General features: G+C 49.0%; 1 protein-coding gene across 12 annotated transcripts in view; it reads left to right on the top strand.

Annotated features, from left to right (window-relative positions):
* Positions 1 to 11377, top strand: part of LOC115843179 (nephrocystin-1) — a 105608-nt gene extending 94231 nt beyond the window's left edge. For all 12 annotated transcript variants that reach the window (XM_060309878.2, XM_060309883.2, XM_060309880.2 and 9 more), the window contains 3 exons: positions 5588 to 5755; positions 7982 to 8104; positions 10054 to 11377. In XM_060309878.2, the coding sequence (XP_060165861.1) occupies positions 5588 to 5755; positions 7982 to 8104; positions 10054 to 10116 (354 nt within the window). In that variant the 3' untranslated portion in view covers positions 10117 to 11377. The remainder of the gene's footprint in view (positions 1 to 5587; positions 5756 to 7981; positions 8105 to 10053) is intronic.
* The last annotated feature ends 2703 nt before the right edge of the window (positions 11378 to 14080 follow it).

Below are 14080 nucleotides of genomic sequence, written 5' to 3'. Positions count from 1 at the left end.
AAGATCCCACATGCCGCGGAGCGGCTGGGCCTGTGAGCCATGGCTGCTGAGCCTGCGCGTCCGGAGCCTGTGCTCCGCAACGGGAGAGGCCACAACAGTGAGAGGCCCGCGTACCGCAAAAACAAAAAGAAAGAAAATGCATAGGTGAGTAATCTGTGTTTGTTCTTAAGGAACAGGCTTAAGAAATTGCCAGAATTGTATTTGAAATACACTTGCTCAAAATGTCTGCCTCTAATAAAATATTCTTCCAAGTTGAAGGCCAGCCCCAGACATCTAAAAATATCTCCTGCTCTTGAGAAATATAAAATGAGGATTAAAAGGAGACAGCAGTTTAGGTTGCCAAAGAAAATTTGGAAAGCTAAATATAAATTAAAAAAAAAAAGTCAAGACAAATACTCGAAATTGCCTTCCTTGTAACGAATCCAACCCAGGCTGCTTGAGACAGAAACAGGATAACAAACTCCACCGGGTTTCAGTTCACCTGGAGTTTGTCCTTGGCCCTGGTCCCTTCAACTGTTCAGAAGGTAGAGGGTGTGGAAATAAAAAGTAAATCACATTCCTCTTTGTAACGTTGATTATGGATTATGCAACCTTTACGCCAAGAAGATTCCCGTGCAATTTGAGTAGATCCCCAAATGCTCAGAGGCCCTGCCTTTAGGGTGTGAAATCTGGTTGTGAGGCAAGACAGCACAGGCGCCCTACCCTGTGCCCTGCGTGGCCTCAGACCTCAGTCCCCTGCAGGGCAGCAGCACCTCACAGACCGTGGTGAGAATGAAGTGGGGACATGTAGACTGCGTGCATGCAGCAGTCTACAGGAGTCTGGCAGGAGCTGGGCGGGGACCCCTTTGCCAGCACTGACAGGCCGGCTGGGGCTGAGGCACACTCGCCCGCTCCCCCGGGCCTGGCACAGGTGAGCTGCCAGTAAGTGGCGGCAGGTGTCAAGTGGCAGCTGTCTGGTCTTAGAAAAGCCCAAGGGAGTGAGAATTGCTGTACAGAAATGAGGCCGTCTGAGCGAGTGCATTTTATAAACTGTAAAGCCCCTAGTGAATGTGAGGCAGTGGTGGGCTTATCACTGAGTCAGTTGAAAGAATGCTCTTTGATACCCTTCCCACCTACTTTGTTCCAGGCCCTGTGCTGGGAACTAGGAATACAGCGGTGAATGGCACAGACCGTTCTCTGTCCTCGGAGGTCTCAAGTGAGACTAAAATTTTACAGGTTCTGGTGCAGTCACTAACTCCCGAATGCTATTCCCACTAATAACCAGCATTGTTCGGGTACCGGCGGTGGGCCAGCATCTTTATGCACTTCCCATGGCTTGGTGGGGAAGGTGCTTGGCAGGTACCCACCAGCCAAGCCCTGGCACCTCCCTGAAGCATCAGCGCCCCCGTCACTGGGATCAACAGGCAAGAGCCTGGGGACAGCGGCTCTCATCCTGCATCGCTCCCTCCTCAGGACAGGGCAGCCCTGGCTCACTCACTGGCAGTCCCAGGCCCAGCCTAGGACTTTCAAAATTCACTTGGAGATTGTTTGTTGAGGTCTGGGGAGATGTGCTCCCAGAGCTGGTGCTTTCAGAGGGGGCCAGGCTTCCGGGGGTGTTGCCCAGCCCTACAAGAGCCTAGGAAGCTGTGACTTGTAGTCAACTCTCTGGTCTATTCTGGCTTCTCCTCCTGGTGCCTTTCTCTTCAGAAGAACCTGAGAATTCTCCATAAATTCAAACGTACTTTTCCTCTCCAGGACAATGGCAGTGGGAACCTTACTGTTTATTTGTAAGATGAGAACTCTAGTCCCAGAAAAGCAGGACCTGAAAGCTGCATATCTTTCAGCCGAGCTGGACAAAAGTAAGTGGAGTTGTTTATCCAGAAAGTCTCCAAGAGCATCATTCAGAACTGAGCTACACCCACAGTTGTGATCACAATCAAACTTCAATAAACATGGGAGGGAAAAAGTGAACAGGAATGAAAGTTAACAGAAGCCACAAACTAGAGAATCAGGCTACCAAGACAAAGACAATGGAATCATCAGATATTGAATATAAAATAAATACCAAGCAATATTAATGAAAAGATACGCAACACCTCAACGCCCTGTACCATTATTGCACAAACTGCAGAACACCAGAGACAGCAAGAAGACTCTAAAAGCATCCATATACCTAAGACAGATTCCACAGCAGCAATGAAGCTGGAGCAAAATGGAATACTATGGAAAGATGTAGAACACCGTGGGAAAATACCTTCTAAGGAAATAATTGTCAGGGGGGAAATAAGGACAGTTTTCTGACAAACTGACTGCTGCCATCTGACCTTTCCTAAAGAAACTACTAACAGTTGTATTGCAGGAAGAAAGAAAGTGATCCCAGAAGAATATCTGAGACGCAAGAATATCTTCATTTCTTAAGGTGATCTTAAACTTGACTGAAAAAGCACAGTCTATAAAAGAAAAGATTAACATATTCAATTACTTTAAAATCAAGAACTCAGTTCACCAAAAGACATCATAAAATGTGAGACATAAATTGGTGCAGCCACTATGGAAAACAATATGGAGGTTCTTCAAATAATTAAAAATAGAACTACTATATGATCCAGCAATTCCACTCCTGGGTGTTTATCCAAAGAAAGCAAAAACACTAATCAAGAAGATATATGCACCTCAGTGTTCATAGCAGTGCTATTTATAGCAGCCAAGATATGGAAGCAACCTGAATGTCCATCAACAGATGAATGGATAAAGAAGATGTGGTATATACACACAATGGAATATTACTCAGCCATAAAAAGGAATAAAATATTGTCATCTGTGACAACATGGGTGGACCTGGAGGGTATTATTCTTAGTGAAATAAGGCAGAGAAAGACAAATACTGTATGATTTCATTTATATGTGGAATCTAAAAAATAAAACAAATGGACAAGTATAACAAAACAGAAAAAAATGTGAGAGACATATGCTGGCAGAATATATCTGCCATATTTATAATAGTTAATGAGATCCACACTATTAGGAAGAATTCCTATGAATCAATTAAAAAAAGACACACCTGTAAGAAATATGTAACCAATTAAAAAACAACAATAAAAAATTTCACAGAAGAAGAAATACATGAAACATATGAAAATAGAATCAATATTATTAGTAATCATAAAGATTAAAATCTAATGAGACACATAGAAAATCCCAAGGAACCTACCAAATAACATCCTCCCCCTCAAAAACCAAAACCCTCCTTAAAGTAATACGTGAGTTTAGCAAGTTGCAGGATACAATATTGACAAATAAAAAGTCAATCATATTTCTATCTGCTAGCAAGGAAAAACTGGGAAATGGAAATTTTAAAAAACAACACTATTTACAATAGCTCCCCCAAAATAAAATACTTACGTGTAACTATAAGAAAATGTGTACAGTATCTGTATGCTAAAAACTACAAAACGTTGATAAAAGAAGTCAAAGAACATCTCAATCATTGGAGAGGCATACCATGTTCATGGACTGGAAGACTCATCATAGTAAAGATTTCAAGTCTCTCCAAATTGATCTATAGATTTAACACAATCGAAATCCCATCAGATACATATTGTAGATATTGACAACCTGATTCTAAAATTTATGTGAGTGACTTCCCTGGTGGTGCAGTGGTTAAGAATCCACCTGCCAATGCAGGGGACACAGCTTCTAACCCTGGTCCAGGAAGATCCCACTTGCCGTGGAGCAACTAAGCCCGCAAGCCACAACCACTGAGCCCGCATGCCACAACTAATGAAGCCCGCATACCTAGAGCTCATGTTCCGCAACAAGAGAAGCCACGGCAAAGAGAAGCCCACGCACCGCAACGAAGAGTAGCCCCCACTCGCCACAACTAGAGAAAGCCCGTGAGCAGCAAAGAAGACCCAACACAGCCAAAAAGTAAAATAAAAAAATTGTTTTAAGTAAAAAAAATTTTAAATAAAATTTGTGTGGAAAGGCAATAGAACTAGGGAAGGGGATGAGCTTTCTCCTGAGATGGACAGAAATGTGAGTCACCTGCACTGACAACTATTTTGACTGCTGTAACTTTAGAGAAAAATTTTTTTAAATCTAGTAGTGTGAATCCTCCAAACCACAAACCCAAGAGACATCCTTGGCTCCCTGTTTCCCATCACTCCGAATCTCCAGTGGTCTCATAGTCCAACGAATTCTTCTTTTTCAGAATTACTGTATTACTTAATAAAAGATATACTCCTATGTACCTTCTATGAAGTGAAAGAAATAGAACATTATCATTATCTTTGGAGGCCACTGTACACTCGTTCCCAATCCCATAACTCTCTTCCTCAGAAGGATCATTCTCAGGAGGTGCTGATGAGGGTTTTGAAGGAATTGGGGAATGGCAATGAGTTCAGATTTTGTACCTGTTAGACTTGAAAAGCTTGAGGGGGAGGACCAGGAGTGGGGTGAGGCAAGTGGGGTGCCTAGGGTGCAAATTGTAATAAGGCACTTGCTCTCAGGGGTCATACAAGTGCAGAGAGATGTCCAAGTAGAGACACCAAGCGGGCATGCAGGGCTGAAGGCTGCAGAGAGAGACAAATGCCCTGCACTCGGTTCCTGGGATCGCCAGCCCGTGTGGTGCTTAAAAGCACAAATGTAACAAGGGGGAACCCAGGAGACTCGCCAGGACATTCTAAGGAGGGTCAGGAAGGAGAGGAGACAAACCAAGAACAAAATTCCTTGGTGTTCATGTGCCTGTAAACCCTTGTCCTCCAGGCCTCTAACTGAATGTGCTGTCTGGTGGACATTTAGTTCCTCCCTGGGCTCACCGACATGGCTGCAAGCCCAGCCCCAAAGCAAACAAATGCAGAGCCCAAGGCAACAGCAAAAATTTTGGCTTTTCCGCCAAAGGGATAATAAGTGGCTAGACAGAGTTGAGAGGTGATTTAAATGGAACTGTATTGCCCAACTGGTAACTGACTCCAGGGCGTCAGATACTATACCCAGGAGGCTCCAAACCAAACGTCCACAGGGCCAGGCAGGGACTGTCGGTGGATGAAGGGAGCCAGAAGGAGAATAGTATTCCACAGTGCAAGTGAGCAACCGGGAATGTGCCACACAATGGCATAGGGATTGGGAAGGTTGGGGATGTGATCCACTGAGAACTCCAGGTCCTTTTTAAAGAGCCAGTCCCAACTGGTTTCAGGCTACTCTGGCCTGGGAAATGGGTTCACTGTGGCCAGAACTATGGATTTCTCAAGAAAATGTCTGAAATCTGAATTTTTCGTGTGAAATATCCCGTTTTAAATGTTGGCAACTTATGAAGAAATGTTTCAAAAACTCTATATGCCAACACTGTTTGGGCCAAGAAGACACATCCACAGCCCAACTTCAGCCAAGTCCTTCCACTGGAAACTTCTGTGTTAACCAGGTGTTTTTCCTAACAAAATTTACTCTGACTCAGGGGCCAGCCTTCCATCCCCATTTCCCTCTTGAATCCCACCTAACTCCACCTGAAGAGCGTTTAACCAGAGCCAGAGGAGGAGAGAGGTGACCTGCAAAGGGAAACGTGCCCCACACCAGCCAATAAAGCCCCTTCTTCTGTGGTTTTCTCTTACAGATATTTGGGTGCTGGGTCTGGATCCTGGTGGCCGCCACCCAGGTAGCAAACCCACTGCTACAAGGATGGGTGATGTACGTCTCACTCACCTCATTCCTCATCTCCCTGATGTTCCTCTTGTCTTATGTGTTCGGATTTTACAAAAGATTCGAGTCCTGGAAAATCCTGGTAAGAACAAGTGAGAGCGACCCAGGCCCTCAGGCTCCTCCCAGGCCAACGTCCTAGGTGTGGTGAGGACGACAGGCCTTCTGGGCGGGAAGGAGAACCAGAGACCTTTCCTGGCCTGGGCCCCTAGGGCAGCGGTCCCCAACCTTTTTGGCACCAGGGACCGGTTTTATGGAAGTCAATTTTTCCACGGACCGGGGTGGGAATGGGCGGGTGCTTCAGGCGGTGATACGAGCAATGGTTCAGGCGGTAATGGGAGAGATGGGGAGCGGTGGGGAGCAATGGGGAGCGGCGGCGAGCAATCGGGAGCGGCAGATGAATTTTTGCTCACTCCCCCCCGCCCCTCACCTCCTGCTGTGAGGCCCGGTTCCTAACAGGGGCTGGGGACCCCTGCCCTAGGGAACCCCGACTTTTTGTTTGAATGTGTTTACTATTAGGTCGGAATGAAAGCTTCCCTCTGCCAGAGTCCATCCTTCACTGTATTCCCCCCATTGCCTCCCTCATTAGGGAATATCCATGGCCTGTCTGCTCCTGCAGCAGGTGCATCTGGAAGCGTTTTCCCTCTAGATTTAATTTATGGTCAAATCATTGGAGCAGCATTGAAGGAAAGGCTATAGAAAAAGACTCACCCCAATCTCAAGACCCTACCACAATCACCTATCACAATTCATTCTTCCATATTCCCGACAAATTTTATGCAAAATGTATAAATTGCACTGAACCAATAATCTTGGATGTAGAGTCTTTCGTTTAATATTATGTTGTTAAATTTTTTTCATCCCATCATCTCGATAACCACTGAAATTTTTTCTATATCGAACAAGTCAAAACATATACAAAAAGTAGGGAGGGTTATTTTATGGACCTCATGTAACCATAACCCAGATTCCAGAACTTTCAAGATTTTATCACACTCGCTTCACCTAGCCTTTATTTTTTCCCCCTGAAGAATTTTAAAGCAAACACCAAACATCATGTCATTCCATTCCAGACACGTCAGTATACCTCCAAAAAATACACAAATTTTCTTATATTATCACACTTACATAAAGTTAACAATAATTCCTCGGTATCATCAAAGACGCAGATCACATTCAGGTTTCCCCCATTGTAACTGAAACATCTTTTTGCAGTTAGCCTGTTTGAATCGGGGTCCTCACCACGCCCACTCGCACTTGGTAGTGATGGTTCTTGGGTACCTTTAATCTAGAATGATTCTCCCTGACGGGGACTTGCTGAAGAAACTGGGTGGTCAGGTGTCCTGTAGAAGGTCCCACATTTTGGGTTTGTTTGCTTCTTCCTGGTGTGATTTGATTTGCTCGTCTAGTCCCTGAATTTTCTGTAAGCTGGAAGTTAGCATCTAAAGGCTAAACCGAAGATGGGTTAAACCTTTCTGGCAAGAACGCTTCATAAGTGGCTTCAAGTCACACCACACACAGTGACTGGTGGTCCCTCTGTGACAACCATACCCCATCAACTTTTTCTTAATGCTTTCTTTCATCTACTGATGAATATTCTTTAGGGGCTGCAAAATGCCGATTTACCTATTATGACATTTCTCCCAGAATTGATAACTATGACATCCTAGTGGTATTGAAAACTCTGCTGAGAGTTTAGCATAGAGGTTCAAAAATTGAAATCTAGAGTCAGATTAGCCTGACTCTGCCATGTGTCAGCTAAGCCTCAGTTTTCTCATCTGTAAAGTGGAGATGTTAATAGTAGCAGCCTTATGAAATTAGCTGTGAAGATGAAATGACACATGTGTATATTGTTAGGACAGCACACAGCAGGTCTTCATAACACTAATGGTTAGGAGCACAGGCTTGGTGTTAACGTGGCCTGGGCTCAAATCCTGGCTCAGCTTTTATTCACTGACTTTAACCTTGAACTTCTCTTTCCTCAGAATGGCACGAACGATAAATGGTACCGACCTCATAGTTGACAAGGTTAAATGAGATAAATGGGGAAAAGGCTTAGCCTAGATCTTGGCTGGGAAGAAGCACTCAATAAATGGATGTCCATACTGGTATTATTATTGCAGTATATTAATCCACTATTGTTCACCACATAGAAATTTCATTAGAAACACTGCAAAAGAAAAAAGCAGGAGTTTCGGGAGCAAGCTAGTCTCTTTTGCCCCCTCTTCCCAGCTACGTAGTCAAAGAGGAAAGAGTTACCTGCTCGCGTGTCCGCGTGACTGTGGCCACGGCCTCTGCTCCATCTTTCCAGGACAGCCTGTACCACGGGACCACTGGCATCCTGTACATGAGTGCCGCCGTCTTACAAGTACATGCCACGATCGTGTCTGAGACCCAGGACCTGAAAAACTACTACATAAACACTGCAGCCTCGGTGAGTGCTGGACAAGAACATGACAGCTGCCACCATGGAGGGAAATGCATGAGGCTTAATTCTGTCTCCCGCAGAACAGATGTTCCTGAGCCCTCAGGCAGAAGGAGCCTTGCAGGATAGGAGGAGGGGTGTGTGTGTGTGTGTGTCTGTGTCTGTGTGTGCACGCACACACATGCGCACGCAATCAGGTGTGCCCAAGCTCGCAGGGTACCAAGCCCAAGTTCAGGTGTCATCTCTCGTCTTTGGTTTTCTTGCCCCCTTACACCCACTACGCTACCCTCAGAATATGCTTTTCCAAAACGTAAATTTTCCAAAATACACATCTCTTATTGAAAATTCCTCAGTGACTCCCATGGCTCCTGGAACGGAGCCGGCATTCCTCAGCATGGCTCAAGTTCCCGTGTCCTTTTATTTCAATGACAGACGTGCACAGGGTAACATATTGGCTGATGGAATCCGAGGCAAGGTGGTCCAGGCGAGTCATGGGACGAGCAGGACCCCTGGACTTTAGGTCCACTGGGACCGGAGACTCTAGGCCAGCAGGGCCCGGCCTTTCCAGTCCCCGCGAGGCAGCCTCCTTCCTCTCTTGGTGGGATGGCGCCCTCACGTGGCAGCTGGCTCACAGCTGGGGAATTTCACCTCTGGAGCCGCCTAACCTTCCTTACACCTTCCCAGGAAGGTCTAATACCCAGGCTGGGTCCCAGTCCACCCCCACCTGTCGCTGTGACCGGAAAGGTCCTGTGTCAGTCGGGGACTCCCACAGGGATCAGGCAGCAGGAGGAAGGGGTGTGGCGCAGGGTGCTGACCCCACTGTAAGAAGGATGAGGTGACCCACGAGGTGACCCACGAGGGAGGCCCCAGGGGACTTCGGCTGCCTTTCCGGCCTGTCTGCTTCCTCCCGTTCCTGGCCCGGCACCACCGCACCCCGCAGCCCGGCTGCTCGCCCTTGCTCTGCTGTTCCAGCCACATCAGTCTCCTTGCTGCCCATGGACCCGCTCTCGCCTTGGCCTCCTTCTGGGTGAGGCCGTTCCCCTCCCTGTCCCCTTCCTGCTTTGTTTTCTCCTGCGCGCTTAGCCCCACCTTCCATACCACTCTACTGGTTTATCTTGCTGATTTTCCGCTTCTGCCACTAAAATGTAAGCTCTAGGAGGACAGGAATTTCTGAATTTTGTTCAGCATTATTGCCACAGTTGCTCTTGAAGCACAACAGGTGCTTGCAAGATATTTGTTGGATGAATGAATGAATGGAACAGAGTGTGATTGGACGGGGGTTGAAGTGAGGCTGGAGTCGTCTGCTGGGCCAGGACATCTTCAGGCAGTGCAGTTGGGCGACTCTGGGGATGGCTTTGGACGTGGCGGGTTGGGGAGGGACCCCTGGGGAGGGAGGGGTGGGAGGGATCACAGGTTTGTGGCTTGGGTAGCTGGATGAGATGAGGGTCCTGGGGCCCACTGAGCTTGTGAGGAAATCCCAGGAGTTCAGTGTGGACCACAGAGAGGTCGTGGGGCCTCTGAGGCTCTGAGGGGCTGAGAGGCGGGTGCGCAGATATGATTTCTGGACCAGTGAGTGAAACTTGTCATCAGAGCACAGACAGTGGCTGAAGGTGGGTGAGGGGAGAGTGCCCAGAACCAGACAGCAAGAGAGAGAGACACAGAGAGAGAGAAGAGGGGGAGAGTGTCCAGGGCAGGGATGGAGATGGACCCACTTTACGGCCAGGTAGAGGAGCACACGTCTGCAGATGAGAGGGACGCTGCACAGTCACAGTGGAACATGGGGATGGAGCGTTTCAAGGAGGATGGAGAGGCTGGCCAGTGGTTGCCGCCCTTAAGCCAGGCAGGGCTGGGGCAGGGAGGGGATGAAGCAGGGTCAGAACAAGGGCCTCCCAGCAGCTAAGGGCCTCTGTGGGCTGGGAGCGGGCATCCCTAAGGAAGTAACTCCCGGACTCTTCCAGTTATTTGCCTTCATCACCTCCCTGCTCTACATCCTCCACGCCTTCAGCATCTATTACCACTGAAGAAGCAGGGAGCTGGGCCGGCATGGGAAATGCTCTTCTAAAGCCTGGAGTATCAGCTCCCCAAAGAGGTTTTCAACATGTGCCATCTGCGTGATAAACAGAAGCTCAACGATGACATCACTGGATCAACAGACCATCTTTTCAGAACGAGTGATGAAATCGCATGCTGGGCAGATCTGTTCGGACATTTTAATTCATTGTAATGAATATGAAAAAGCTGGGAGGAGGGCTTTGTTGTTTTGTTTTGTTTTGTTTTGTTTTGCCTGGGAAAGTAACTGTCTCTTGGAATTATCTGACAATGAACCTCGCTCTTCTAGAAAACTAACATCTGTAAGCCCTCACTACTGAAAATTCCAGGTCTACCATCATCAGGCCTGTTTGGGCCTCAGCAACGAGATTCCCCACAGCAGGTCTATGGGAACCTTCATAATTTTCTTAAAATCGAAATGGTGCTGTCAACGCTTTCAGATCTGAAGACCCATAGACCTTGTTCCTGTCCCGTGGTCCTGTCTCTGCTTCTCAGCAGTGGTCCAAACCCACTGCCCCCTCCCACGCTGCCCGACCCCCATTCACATGCCCTCCCCTTTCCTCCCCAGCTTTGGGAGCCAAGGGAAATCTGTGTAAAATCAGCTTTGAGGGTAGATTTGTGGGGGAAATAAGCGATTGGTTCTAGAAAATTTTTACACAGCAAGACCTGGGGGAGGGGAGGAGCGGTCAGGGAGGGAAGGGTGTAACCCGCTTCTCTGTAACTGTAAGTCAGGCCGCTCTGCTCAGAGAACTGCAGGGCTGCAGGACGCCTGGGTCAGGCCTCCGGACCCCACCCCCTAAGGACTGGGAGTCACCCTGTCCCTCAGAAAAGACCATCAAGGAAGCCGGCAGGACGTTACATGCCAGGATTCTCCTCTGGGCTCCTGTCACACGTGGGACACCGATGAGGCCGGAAAGGACCCATCCCAGGGTTCCTACTGTTTCCCATGCATCCCTGAGTGGTCCAGCTGGGAGGGGCCTGGAACCACCCAGCCAGCCTCCTGCAGTGAAGGGCTCCCAGGGGCCAGGACATGCAAATGCATTTGCACTTCGGGGCCATTCTCAAAGAAAAGGCACAGAGAAGTGTACAATCGAGGTGCTGGATTCCCAAGTAAATGTTTTTCAAAAGTAGGCGTGCCATCTGGCGTTTCTGTCCCTGTGCTGGGGTTCCAGCTGCTTGGCCTCAATCTCTAACGTTGAGTCAGGGCTCAGCCCCTTAACTGCGTGGACCCGATGCCATTTTGAAATGAAATAAATTATTATGTGGAAGGGACTTGTCTTAGCCTATTCTAGGGCTTACAGTTTTGTATTGACTCTTTTCTGCTCCTGAAGGGGAGGGGGAGGCAGGAGGGGAAGTCACCGGAGAGAAAACTCTGGCTTCATTCCCTGCTCACTTCCTAATCGCCCCCATAGCTTGAAAAGCCACCGTTCATCTCTCACGTTCTTGCCTGGTGGCTATCTGAGATGGTCATTGTTAAGTATTTACTGAGTAACCACATCCAAGTAGAAGTCATTTGTACAGTCAAAAGCCTGGAGTTGGTCGGTTTCGTGGTGTCCGCACTGGAACGGGCCACCATGTGACAGGTCCCAACAGCAATTACACAGAAAGCGCCCCATGGAGGGTTTTCCGGCCCAGCCCACCCGGCCCTGCTTCTAGGGCAGCTACACAGGGACACTGAGACTGTCTCCAGGGCTCTGGTTTGTAGTGTCATTTCCACCTCAGTAAGAATAGTTTGGGTGCAAGTTCCAGAAACCAAACTCATGCAGCTTAAGCAAAGTCAGGGATGCCCTGGCCAGGGCTGTGGGGTGCAGAGGCCTGGGGGGCAGGAGAAGACCCCTTACCGAGCCCTCTCCCTCATGTCCCTGCTCTCCTTCATGGGGTGCTGTCCTGTCCTCCCATCACATTGCAAGGCCCCCCACCCACTGGGCACACACTGTGGACCCAGCCCTGAGCCCCGGCACCCCCTAGTTCACCTGCAGCTGCTGCAGCTCCCGGCCACCTTCCTTCCTTCAGGACGGCTGTCCTCTCTCTCTAGGACTCTCCCCAGCTCTCATCTTCTGTGGGGAAGACCCGAGGCAGCCTACCAGACTCCTCAGAGCCCCCAGCAGAGGGACGCACCCCCTGGGCCTAGCCAGGCTGGGCTTTGCTGGGTGGCCCTCACCCAGCAGGACCCAGGGAGCCCCTGCTTTCCCATGGGGCTCCCTGGATCCTGCACCGACATCCTTGCCTCAGGGTGGGCTTCAGGGGAGCTCAGAGTAAGACACCCTGATCTCAGGTGGCCTCAGCCTGCAGCGGCTTAAAGCAGGGTTTCGGTTCCCCAGCCAGAGCTTGAAGTCAGGCCGAGGCGGCGAGAACGCTGAATCCTAGCCTCGAGGCCACGATGGCCAGTGACAAGGCCCCTGGCCCTTTGGCTTTGCAGAAATGAATTCCCACAAAGAGAGAAAGTAGCAAAACAAGTAAAGTGTTTATTAGGAAGAAAAAGAGTACGTGTGGATAGACACAGGGGTGGACTCAGACAGAGAGAGTTGCGCCCTCAGGGTAGTTTGAATCACTTACATGGGGCATTTGTTCCAGGTTTCCTTTGGCCAATTATCTTGCTTTGCCTGGTTCTGTGTCCATATTTGGTTTATCTCAGGGTCCTCCCATGCGTGCGCATGCATCTCTTAGCCAAGATGGATTCTAGCAAAGAGGAGTATAGCTAGCTTGACATCACTCCCTTTGGGACCTCCTGAGCACGTATCGTTGGGAAGGTCTCCTTGACCTCAAGAACAAGGAATATGTGGTCTCTGTCTCTTATCTGGGCGGGGCTCAGCTCCTCTCTCACTCCTGCCATTTTGGAGCTCAGCCTGGGGCCCATCTATCTCCTGCCTCAATCCCACACCTTGTCCTGAGCCTCAAGCCCGTGCTGGGCACTGGGGCCACGGGCATTGGGAGGCAGGGTCCTGCCAGCTGCACTCTGTGGCCCTGGCTGAACAAGTCGGTAGCAGGTTTGACTGGCAGCTTTGTCCAGACAGCCCAAGTTCTGCTTTGACCAATAACTGGGCTCTGATCTTTAAATGAGATAAGAAAAGAAAACCCATTAAAATTTGAAAAATAAACAACATACTTAGCTCTGGGGTCTACCTCAGCAGGAATGGAAAATCCCTAGTTGACAGGGTGTTACCCTCACCCTCCTGCCCCCTCCTGCCCCCAAATCTGTCACTGACCTTCCCGTTAGGGATTTGCCGGGGAGCACAACTCAGTGATAGCTGGACATTGACCATGGAGGACCTCAGGCAGCCCTTGATCAACGTAATGGGCAGTGGGGGAGCAGTGCCGACGTCCCCCGACATCTGCAGAGCTCACACCCACGTTCTGCTGCTAGATTCTCCCGGGTGGGACCCGGTGCATCCTGGGACACCAGAAGATGACGAATCTTATTCCCAGCACTCCTGTCCCTCGGTCAACCATCTCCAAGGCCGTATGTCCCTGCCTCTGTCCTAGCCTGGTCATTACACAGCAGCTGGCCCATCACCTCTCAGCGACTCGTGGGCCGGGGGGTGGAGGCTGTGGGTGACATTTCCATGGTGACGCTGGACCTCCCCTGCACAGAGACTTTACCCCCAGGAACTTGTACCGGCCTACTCAGCCTGACTGTGTTGGGATTGATCTCTGCATACAAATCTGGAACGGGCGTGTAAGACCCTCTATCTCCTCTGTGTGTGTGTCTTATCAGAGAAGAAATGTTAGAGGTAGTGATTAAGCACCTGGGGTGAGTCAAGACCCCACCTATGGAGGTTCCTTAAAAAACTACAAATAGAACTACCACTTGACCCAGCAATCCCACTACTGGGCATATACCCTGAGAAAAACATAATTCAAAAAGAGTCATGTACCAAAATGTTTATTGCAGCTCTATTTACAATAGCCAGGAGATGGAAACAACCTAAGTGTCCA

Source organism: Globicephala melas, chromosome 12 (genome assembly GCF_963455315.2).
Source record: "Globicephala melas chromosome 12, mGloMel1.2, whole genome shotgun sequence".
In the NCBI taxonomy this organism is placed as follows: Eukaryota; Metazoa; Chordata; class Mammalia; order Artiodactyla; family Delphinidae; genus Globicephala; species Globicephala melas.
Note: the sequence above shows the minus strand (reverse complement) of the source record. Positions and strands in the feature narration are given on the sequence as shown.